Source organism: Leptodactylus fuscus, chromosome 8 (assembly GCF_031893055.1).
Source record: "Leptodactylus fuscus isolate aLepFus1 chromosome 8, aLepFus1.hap2, whole genome shotgun sequence".
NCBI classification, from domain to species: domain Eukaryota; kingdom Metazoa; phylum Chordata; class Amphibia; order Anura; family Leptodactylidae; genus Leptodactylus; species Leptodactylus fuscus.
Window position 1 is genome coordinate 37,737,875 of NC_134272.1, and position 11,771 is coordinate 37,749,645.

The 11,771-nt window shown below is 38.0% G+C and overlaps 1 protein-coding gene across 1 annotated transcript in view; it reads right to left on the bottom strand.

Annotated features, from left to right (window-relative positions):
* Window positions 1-10,626, bottom strand: part of TRPM2 (transient receptor potential cation channel subfamily M member 2) — a 78,885-nt gene extending 68,259 nt beyond the window's left edge. The window contains exons 1-6 of the mRNA XM_075284851.1: window positions 10,477-10,626; window positions 9,697-9,782; window positions 6,193-6,364; window positions 4,628-4,811; window positions 3,218-3,384; window positions 1,216-1,396 (exon numbers count right to left, since the gene is read on the bottom strand). Coding sequence (XP_075140952.1) covers window positions 1,216-1,396; window positions 3,218-3,384; window positions 4,628-4,811; window positions 6,193-6,364; window positions 9,697-9,782; window positions 10,477-10,626 — 940 coding nt within the window. The remainder of the gene's footprint in view (window positions 1-1,215; window positions 1,397-3,217; window positions 3,385-4,627; window positions 4,812-6,192; window positions 6,365-9,696; window positions 9,783-10,476) is intronic.
* Window positions 10,627-11,771: the final 1,145 nt, after the last annotated feature.

Genomic DNA, 11,771 nt, shown 5'->3' on the forward strand with positions numbered 1-11,771 from the left:
GACTGCTGTGGACCGATATTAGACTCTGCCTCCTCCAGCAGAACCAGCGTTGATTGGCCGAATGCTGTACACTGTATGGCATTCGGTCAATAAACGCTGGTCAATGCATTGCTATGGGAAAAAGTCAACTCCCACATTATAAGGGCGTAAAACAGTGCTGAGGTGTCATAGTGGACTTGTTGACCCTCCTGAGTCGAATAATGGTTTCCCCTGAAACAAAGCTTTTTTCCTCATAGACTATAATGGGATTCGATATTCGTTCGAATAATCGAATATTGAGGGCTATTTGAAACGAATATCGAATATAGAATATTTCACTGTTCGCTCATCTCTATTTTTTAACCATTGCCTGACCATAAGCTTTAACCCTTTCTTGACATCTGTGATACTATTACAGCGGAGACATGGCAGCAATGCACACAGCCAGTGCAGCATTCATTACGGTATTAACACTCCTAAAGCCTCATTAGGGGGAAAATTTGGGGGAGGATCACCAGCCCCTACAATTGAGGGCTCCTAGGTTTGCTATTATATGAATTCCATTACAAGCTACACTAAGTAGCCTGTAATAGAACCATAGCAAATTTTACAATCCATTGCAATGCATTAGCTTCGCAGTGTATTGAACAAGTAATCAGACCCCTTGGGGTTCAAGACTCCTGGTAGTTTAAAAATAACAAGAAAAAAAAGTTATAAAAAATTTGAACAAAAATTAAAAAAAAACAAAAAAAAACTAAAAATTCAAACAGACAAATAAAACAAAGTTTTTGTATCCAAAAATGCCTGGTCTATAAACGTATAAAAATATTTCTCTCGTATGGTAAAATAGGAGTAACACTTTAAATGTTACTATTTGTTTGAAGTTCAACTTATGAAATAAAAGTTACTGTAGCACATTGACATTGGATTACCAAGTTGTTCTTGAAGTATGTAAGATGAGATGAATCCCTACTTGGACACCCTGAGTGCCATGGCATCAGGCAGAACTTCTATAGTGATCCTCTTTATTATCCCATTCAACATTTCAGCCTCTTTCCTGCCGAGCCGACATGTTCTAATAAAGGGGATTACTATGTGAAGTGCTTGCTTACCCTCTGTCTTTAGATTATACCAGATTCCTGGATCTTACAATACTTCTGACTTGAACTAATAATTTTTTAATAATTTCATTTTTTTCACTGCTATTGTTCTTTATTATTGGATTTTTTCTTTTACCTCCTTTTTCTTTTGTCTGCTCTGAAATAAATTTCTCAAGCTTAGCCCTCAGAAGAATTTCAACACCGTATTTTCCATTTGTCCCATCATCCACAAGAATAAAATGAGAATGATTATTGTCTAAGCAGGAAAAACTTCCTTGGTTCTCCTCATCTATATGGTACTGAGCAGGAAATGATCCCTATAGAAAAAAAAACAAATATTATATATAGAAGTATAAGGTCTTAATGAAATGAAGAAAGTGTTAAAAACATAAACAATTTAAGGCAATAAATAATAAATTACACTTATCCAAAAAAAAAAAAATCTTGTATTGAGTTCAACGTGTAGGTTTACTGTTTCTTAAAAGGGAATTTTTAAGCAATGAATTGGATATAAACCTAATAACAGTACTTTGTACAGTTTCCAAATTCACCTCACACAATCCCTTTACTTGATCCATATATCAAAGTTAATGGAACCACAGTTATCGCAGTTCCAAAGGTCCAAACCCTCAAACCCTACTGCCGCCTCCAACTCAAGAACATCCATCAAATCCGATGTTTCCTCACCCGTGAAACTACAAAGATGCTAGACCACATCCTCATAATCTCCCACTTAGATTACTGTAACACCCTTCTCCATGGACTCCCGACAAACACCCTCACCCCCTCCAGTCCACCTTAAACTGTGCTGCTCGTTTAAAACACCTCTCCCCCCGTTATTCATCAGCCGCTCCCCTTTGTCAATCCCTTCACTGGCTACCTGTTGCCCAGCGAATAGAGTTCAAGTTACTAACGCAGATATAAAAATACATCCACAACCTGTCCCCTCCATATATCTCTGACCTATTCTCCCGCTACCTGCCTACACGTAACCTCAGTTCCTCCAAAGACCTCCTACTCTGCTCCACGTTTATCCACTCTTCACACAACCATCTCCAAGATTTCTCCCGTGCATCCCCTATATTCTGGAACTTATTACCAAGACACATAAGACTGACCCCCACAATCACAAGCTTCAAGAAGGCCCTGAAGACTCACCTATTCAGGAAGGCCTACAACCTCCAAAAACACTACTGTACCATCTGAACAGCTTCTCCCCTCACCTTCTGTCTCTATCCCTCTTACCTCATAGACTGTCATAGACTGTAAGCCCTCGTGGGCAGGGCCCTCAATCCCACCGTGCCAGTTGGTCACTGTTGGTATTAGGGTGCGTTCACACAATGTAACGTGGAGCATGATCTGGCACGTATATACGTGCCGGCAGATTACACGCTCAAAATGCTCCCATTCATTTCAATGGGAGTTAGGAGCGTAAACGCCGCGTTATTTTGCGCCCGTGATTTGAAATGAGTATACGTGCCAGATCACGCTCCACGTTACATCGGTTGAACGCACCCTTATTTTTGTTTTGTATATTTTGTGTACCATATGTAAACTCTCAAATGTACACCATGGAATTAATGGTGCTATATAAATAAATAATAATAATAATCACCTCTACCAGGTACTATGATTAGGTTTATAACAAATTTACTGTTGACAGATTTCCTTTAACTATATTAAAGCTATATGTTAGGGATTCCAGAACACATTATACAGTACAATAATAATGAATTGCATTCTATTATTAGTGAGTACTTCATTAGTAGAGCAAGGAAGCCAAAAGGAAATCAAATCATCAATGATCTCTCTGGAGTCTTTCAATAGACACGTGTACTGTATTAACATGTACTCCTACGTGGTTCGTGGCTATTTCAGGAATGGATTAAGGTGAGTGGATTAACCACAATTGTTTTTCAAGAAACAACTGATGAAAAGTCTTAAAAATTTTCTAAACAAGTCCAGTTTATTTTGAATACTATAAAGTAATGAAAACAAATTATAATAAAAACCCATGACCAAACAAACCAATTAAATGGAACCACACATTATGATCCACCTTAACCCCAGACAACATGATTTTGTTACCAATGCAATGATCTGATTGTATTACATTCCCTTTCAATTTAAATACTTACAGTGGTAGAAATCAGACTGTTTCGATTGTGGACAATACCCCAAGTCGCTATACCAATAGTGACAATTTTATTGTTTTTGTTAGTGTTTCCCATACAAAAGTCTCTCACTGCTTCACCAACTTGCTTCATAACACCAGCATGGGAACCCCCAGTTATAATCCAGGCACCTGTTCAAAGACATAGTATTTTATAAATAAGTAAATGTCCATTTTCAAAAAGGTCCTGTTCGCAGCCAGTTCGCCGTAACCTTTTGCTTTTCTCTTATTTTTTGCTGCAGGACCACACAGCAGCCTGGGACCCCAGTGCACCAGAGACAGGTGAGCATGTTTGTTTTTATTATGTTAATTATTATTATTGTTATTATTATTATTACTATTATTATATTTCCCCCGCACTTGTCTTTTTTTTGGACAGCCCCTTTAAACAACTCTCTCACAGTATCCCCCTGACTTCCTACAATGCATAATAACCATCCTTACCTCTCAGCCGTGCTCTTTCTCTGATCAGTAGGAAGGAGCAGATGGGGCAAGGGAACAGAGAGGTAAGTACTTCACTGTTACTTACTTCTTGCTGCCCATAGCTTGCATAAGTCTGCAAGTCAGAAAGTGGTAGGGCAGGAAGTCTAGGGCTTCCTGCTCTACCATCAACAGAACCAGGGTCAGAGCTCCTCCTCTCCCTATTTCTGTAATCTGGTTGTAATTTTAATTGGCAGAGCCAGCTGCAACCCACCATTGAATACATTGATCGGTGAAATTATTCTTTCCCTTGTGTCTCTATTGAGAGCTGTATTCTGCCTTTCATGGTGTAGGATGCAGGGAAAATAAGAGTAGAGGGGTCACTTCAAACATTTATGCCTTTGGCATTATGTCACACAAAAGAGGAGATATGACATATTTCTGCCTGTATTATTTCCATAAATATCACTAGTTGGAAACACATAGTTGGGATTGGGATATGTATATGCACCTGCTCCCATAATAATACAAGTAGAACTGCAACCTTAGTTTAAGGTTTCGGAGCTTTGGAACAGCCAGGACCCATGAAAATCTAATTCTGATGGCCTTATAGTAAAGATGTACCATCAGTATTGCAAAGTTGGATACCCCCTTTAAAATTGTTGAGGTAAACTAATGGACTTATCCCCATAATTATTCCTCTCTGCCAGGTCAAAATACTATGTAAACTAATAAAAGAGCCATGTAAGGGTCTTTAATAGGAGCAGAAACATACCTTTGTGGCCACAAACCAATGAAGATATGCAGAGCTTTATATGGAGGACCTGACTTGCCAGATCAGCCGACAGATTGCCAAAAACACTGTGAATGTTCTCTAAAATTGATCCCTGATATCACCATTTTAGACTCCAGTGCAGTTGTGAACGTAGCCTTAGATGTAAAAAAACAAAATCACCTGTAGTTTGCGCAGCCTTCACTAGACCCCTGCGGAAAATATTTCTCAGCCTCATTTTCATACGGAAGTTCTTAGCTCCTCCTGTTACTGAAATTAAAAGATTAGGAACTTCAAGACCCCACTGCTCAGTCATCAGTTGGTATAGAACATTTGATGGAGTATCAGAAGATACTCTTACAAACTGCTGGGAAGTAAAAAAAAGAAAAAAGAAAAAAATATTATCAAAAGGACTACATAAATAAAAAATAAAAGTCGAAAAAAACATTTATGGGAGATTCCACATTCACTACTGTGGGTCTGGATCTTGTAGTACTCGCCCCATATATATGTTTGTGGGATTACGTTTTCAAAAATATTGTAGATCTCTGAGAGGTGGGAGGTATTTCTAAATCATAATTTCATTACTACTCATCACGACTTCTATTCAAAGAATCTGTAACACTCTCAGGTTGATTATTGAAATGTTCCACTCTCCCATGATTGCTAATGCAGACATATTGCTATTGAAATTTTTTTCTTCATCTGCTAAAACTCTGAACCTGCTCACTCAGATGAGATAGTAAAATAAATCAAATCTTGCATTTGGAAGATTTATTGGTCTGGGAAATTTAAATTTATCACACATTCCCCCCCCAAAAAAAAAAAAAAAAAACATATTGTGAGAAGATAACAGGCATAGTGCTGGATTCCCGGTATATCAGCCCAGGTTTCTGACCTATTTGTGGGTGTGGTCCAGAACGGGTCTGGAGTAGGTCCAAGTGTGGGTCTTAGACTCGTTACTGGGCCATAAAAGGCTGCAGAGCCTGCACTTCAGAGCAGATCCTGAGAGTGAGAAGAGGTGCCTGGGTCTGTCCTGATACACTGAGAGTCTGATGAGACCATTCTGTGCTATTTTGATAGTCCATATGGTAGTAAGCCACACGTATAGTTAGCATTATACTGTTTAGTTAGTGCTCGGACGAGCATGGTTTTGTTTGATGTTTTTGCCTGAGGTGAAGGCTGCATTTTATTTTGCTTATTCTGTACCTGCTTTTCCAAGTAAACCTGTTTGCACCATCCATTGTGTCCCTGTCTCTGACTGGTTGGGTCCGCATCATTGCTGCTACCGAGCTGCCTGCCCCACAATATACACATTATACATATATCTATGTTTACTTGCACTACCAAGAATCCAGTTTTGAGTAAGGGATCCACCATGCATTCCCGAAATGCGTAAGCTGTATTTTGTTCTTATCTGATTCATGGATTCATGTTATTGGACTATTTTTTTTTATCTAATATGAAGAAAAAGTTACATTTTAATTTTTTTGGCATGCTGTATTTTTTGTGGTTTTCTGATACCAATTTTGCCTCCATCTCAGTCTGGAGTATATTCCTTGCAGCCATGTATATTCATACCCACATCCCACGGTTCTAATATTTGGTTAAGCAAATCATTTTGTTTACTGGCTATTTAGAGGCAAAAGTACTGAGATATTAATAATAAATATAATGGCTTATAATGGGAAAAAATGTTCATTAGGAAAAATTATATAATGCTGCATAACAGAAAACACAAAACAAACCTTTCCAATTCTGGGACCCAGCCCAGTGAAGTTGATATCTCCAAATGCATCTGTAGGCACTTCCGACATATGTTCTTTAATGTCCCAGTTTTCTTTGCTTTGGAATGGCTGTGGTCTTATAGCTACATCAATGTGTTGTTCTTTAGAGTATCCACACATGCACACACTCTGTCTGTTAGTACATTAAATGTGAAACGTTAATGAAATAAGGCTTAAACTATAACTTCTTATACCAATTTGTTCCCACATCAAGCTATCTTACTTACTCATCATTAGTAAGAAGGTGGTTCTGTCTGTGCCTTAGTGATACAGTTATTTCCATAACATACCATACAAACATTTAATAATTATATTATAAGTAGAGTAGACGCAGCAGCTTCGGTGGGCAGGTTTGCTATTGTAAATGCACCAAATGCTCCACTTGAAACTGGTATATACATATTTATTAACACTTTTAGGCAGGGTCTACGTTTGGTGTAAATGGCATGGCTTGGCAGTGGCAGAAAAAATGCACAAAAACAACTTGGTGAATCCCATCCACACATTGCAGGAAAATTCATGCAGTGGACACGCTGCAATTTCCAAAACTTTTGTGGAAATTACATGGATCTAGAGATGAGCGAGTACTGTTCGGATCAGCCGATCCGAACAGCACGCACGCATTGAAATGAATGTAAGCACTTGGTACTTCCGCTTTGACGCCGGCCGGCCACTTAACCCCCCGCGTGCCGGCTATGTCCATTCATTTCAATGCGTGCGTGCTGTTCGGATCGGCTGATCCGAACAGTACTCGCTCATCTCTACATGGATCGAAATTCCCTATAGGTATAATTGAAGCAGAAAATCTGCAGAGACTTTCTGTGGAAAGCGATGCAGGAAAATCCATTTTTCTGGTCTGTTGCAAAACCAGGAGAAAGGAAATACAGATAGCAACAGATCCCATAAATGATGGACACACAAATCCTGATGACCCCATTGATTATAATGGGGTCTAGCAAATGTCTGTTGGGTGTCCATTTTTAATGAAATTGCAGGATGAAAAAGTAGGGCTTGCAGGATTTTCACTCGTCTAGTGATTTCTGATGGACACTGCAACAGAGACTTCCCACAGATGTAAACATAGCCTTACTTTTAGACAGTAATATGAAATAGATTCACATTTTAAAGGTTTTTAGGATTTTGACATTGGACGTGTGCATACATATCCAGAGGAATCAAAAATTGCATTTACTGAAATGAGCAAAGTTACAATAAATTGAGAATCCATTCTAGTGAATCCCATTCCTACTTTGCAGTAAAATACGTGCAGCGGATGTACTGCTACACCTACAGAAACACAGGCAGTTTCCCTACGAATTTTCTGTTGAAAACGCTGCGGAAAGAAGTACTTTTATTAGCATTGCTTCTTTACTGCAGGACACCACATGTAGCCTTAGCTTTCAACTAGTATGTTCATATCTCAAATGTGATTGGGGATTCAGACAATGTATTGTCATAGGTGTATCTGTCCCTTTTTCTTGTATTGTGTGTCAATTTTGAGATTATTCTTATTCTGCACTGCTTCACCTACTGTATGTAGTGACCTCCCGTAGCAAAAGTGGTAGGACATACTGCTGTTTCAGCTTGCTTTGCTATCGTATAGGGAGGGTTTTGCTTTTTATTTTTGTAATATACTTTATTAACCTAAATAATCAAGTTCTAAAGTTCTCCCTAGCAACATTCAAATATTACACGTTCTGTAATATTATATTGCCAATAAATACAGATATAGGGGGAGGATGTAATTTCAAATAGCATATCTCCTGTTCTCTACACCTAGAAAAGTGCTTCTGGTATTGTTTGAAAGACTCAGTTTTCCTATGCTGCCAAGTCAGGAATGTGATTTTTGTGTATTGGACTTGGGGCTCACAATCTACATTAAAAAAAAATAAAAACATAAAAAAATAAATAAAAAAGGACAGAGCTCACTCTGGCAAAACATTTTTGTAGTTGTGACTGAAACAGTACATACAAACACGGCAGCCTTACAGTGCTGGATTCCTGGGTTCGAATCCTGCCAGGAACAACATCTGCAAGGAGTTTCTATGTTCCCCCCGTATTTGCGTGGATTTCTTCCCATTCTACAAAGACATACTGATAGGAAAATAAATGTACATTATGATCCCTATATGGGGTGCAAAATCTACAAAAAAACAAACAAACAGTACATACATTGTACTGTATTGGTATTAAAAGGTGATTTAAAATTTCATAGAGACAGAAGAGTATCATTGTATGGATGTGTGTAAAAATTCATGACAATTTTTAACACACTGAGAACAGGAATGTGTTGCATGGATTCACGTCTTTCTACATCACTTAAAAATGTACCCCTACGTGGCCTTTCACATGGCAGAAAATGAAGAGGAATTCCTCTTCATTTTCTGCCATTGTTTTCAGTCCACCGGCTATGCACGACTGGATACCAATGCAGAGCATAAGCATTCAGTCATGGCTTCCACTGCTAATTATGCCCAAAATGAGCAGGGAGTCTCGTGCGGCAGACTCCACGTCTAAATAAACCAAGCCATCCTCAGCAAGGTCAAGCAGAGTAATTATTTTTTCAGCATCCTGATGCAATCTCTGCCTCCCACTGAAAACAACGGGAGGCACAACCTGGATGGAATCCACTTCCCAAATATGCGTCAAATTCCTACGTGTGACAGGAATGCCTTCAAAGCATCAACCCAAAATGCCCATTATTGAGCAAATGGTTTGCATAATCCTGCCCCTTTTGCAGTCAGGTTTACAGGATGGTCTCAGCACATTTGTGGCTATTGCAAGTATATAAGTATGGTATTAAATCATGTCAAATGACAATAGACTTCAATAGTCCGGAAAAGTGGATACAGCATTTGTCATCAATCATTTTTTCAGTTAGCCAAAGGCATGGATAGAAAATACGTTTTTATTTTTTTTATCTAATGGCTAATAAAGTGCTAAATATTTTTATACTATATATGAATCTAGATAACTCAAATGAGGTGAACGCCTGTTGCAACTAGCAGCTCATTTCAGTACATTAAAATGCTTTGTGAACTTTTTAAGATGGTTGATTTTTTTTATATAGTACATTTCCATGATTTGCAAGCTGTGCTCGAAAACGCATTATTACACAAAAAAGTATATATATATATATATCAGAAACCTGATCCGCATAAAAAAAATCAGTTACCTAAGAAAACTCGTATAATTCATAGTCTATAATGGAGTCTGTGTGGTTTTTGCTCAGTTTCCACATTAATGCAGAGAGAAAAGTGCTGTCCGAACGAAGATGTGAAGTGGGCCTTAGAAAGTATAGTAAAGTAAACAACTACTAATAAAATAGTATGAAAATAGCATTCCAATATAAAAATTTTGCTAGGTTCATACAATCGAGACTCCAATGTGATGGAAATTCAGCCTTATACATATTGTAATACAGTTATCAACCCATGCAGAAATCTATAGATAATAAACATGTACCTTTTATCATTCTTTTTAGAGCTTTCCACATAATACATACATTCCTTCTTTTTAATATGTTCTGCAATCCAGGAACATATATTTTCCTGCAATAAAGTAGTAGAACAGCATTATAAAATAAATCATTTCATTTTAGATTTTTAGAACACAAATTTTAACATGGCAAATACAATTAAAATAATAGCTTATCTTTTTAGGTCATAAGTGAGTGGTCATTGAGTAGTTTCAACTCTAAAACTGGCCATACATTTAGACTGCCATCGCTTGTCTGAAAAGAACTGTGGTTGGTAGGTCATAAGGCCAACTGTCCCAAACACATGAACAACCACCAATTTTCCAATCAGCGTTCAACTAAAGCTGGCACAAAGTGTGTTTTATTTCCTGTTTTCAGCACTTTATTAGCATTGAACAAGTGTCTGAGATAGTCAAGAACTCGTTGAAAGGTTCGTGGTTGTTCATGTGTTTGTGAAGTTGTCCTTATGACCTACCAACCACAATTCATTCCAGACAAGTAACGGCAGTCTAAAATCTAATGTGTATGGCCTGCTTAACTCAGACACTTCAAAAATTAACAGGTAAAAGTCAACGCTAATGAAGTGCTGAAAACAGAAATGCGTTAGTGATATAAACACATCCACAATACGATATAGTACAATATGGATGGTTGTATGGGCCGAACTCTTGTAGATTTAGGTTCAGCTCCCATTCAAGTGAAGGCATCTAATACATGTCCTGCAAACCAAAGTTGGTAGTAAATACGTACATTAATGAAAACTATACCTTTTCATCTCCAGAAGGAGAATAGTTGTGTCTTTTCTTGCGCTTTATTTTGTTAGTGTGTCTCAAATTAGATACTAAATGTGATATCGTTTTGGGCTGTGCCCTAAATCTGTCTTCATCTTGACTAATACTACTCTCAGGAGATGACATAACAAGCTCTTGGTTTTAAAATTTCAAAATGGTGCTTCCTAAACATAAAGAAAAGACAATAAGAATTAAAGAATCTCTAGAGCAGATAACCTAAAAACGGCACATACTGCATACAGTACTAGTAGCGAAATAAAGTAGAGATGATTAAAAGGCAAGGAGTTAAAGTCCTGAACTTCCAACAACTTTATTGATCAAAATATACATTAAATGAAGAGGTTCATCAACAACAGTAGAACAAGGCTTTTTTCACATTACATTTTTAAACTATGCGTTGTACCATGCGCCTCTGGGGTATAGCAAATACAATGGGGCATAATTTGCCCACAAATCGTTACTTTTTGGCCAGAAATCTGGCATACCAGTTGTAATAAATCTGGGCCATTCACTGCAAGGCCTGGTTCACATCTATTCCATTTGGGGAGTCCGCTTGGGGACCCCTGAATGGAATACCAAACGCATTGGCAAGTGGTGAGTAATGAAAGCACACAGACCCCATAGACTATAATGGAGTCTGTGTGCTTTCCGAGTGGCGTCCGCATGGAACATGCAGACAGAAAAGTACTTCATGATCTACTTTCCTGTCTGCATGACTCTTGTGGAGACCAAGCTAAAAGCACATGGACCCCATTATAGTTTATGGGGTCTGTGTGCTTTCACTGCTCACTGCTTGTCAATGTGTTCAGTAATCCGTTCGGGGGTCCCCATCCGGAATCCCTTAATGAATTACCCAACGCAGATGTGAACTAGGCCTTATTATTTATGCTTAGCGAATCCTCTAATCCATTATACGTATGTTGATGACTAGCATGAGATGAAAAGTTATCCTTAATCCCCACAAGGAGGTATTGAAAGTTCCCCAAAAAAAGTCACTGACTAGAAGGACTAAAGGGCATAAAGTACAAACTGAATTGTAGCCAATAGTTGCTACCATGATAGCAATCCAGATGTGGCAGAGAATGAGACAGAGATATAATCAGAAGACATGTCCAAGTATAAGAAATAAAATCAAGAAAAGAAAGGTGCAATAAAACCAAGAGAAGACTAGAAATCAAAGATAAAGTCAAGAAGCAAGGTCAGAAATATAAGTCAGGAAGAAGAGCCACATAAAGCGTATACCTAAATTAGCAAAATAAGTTTTGAGAAAC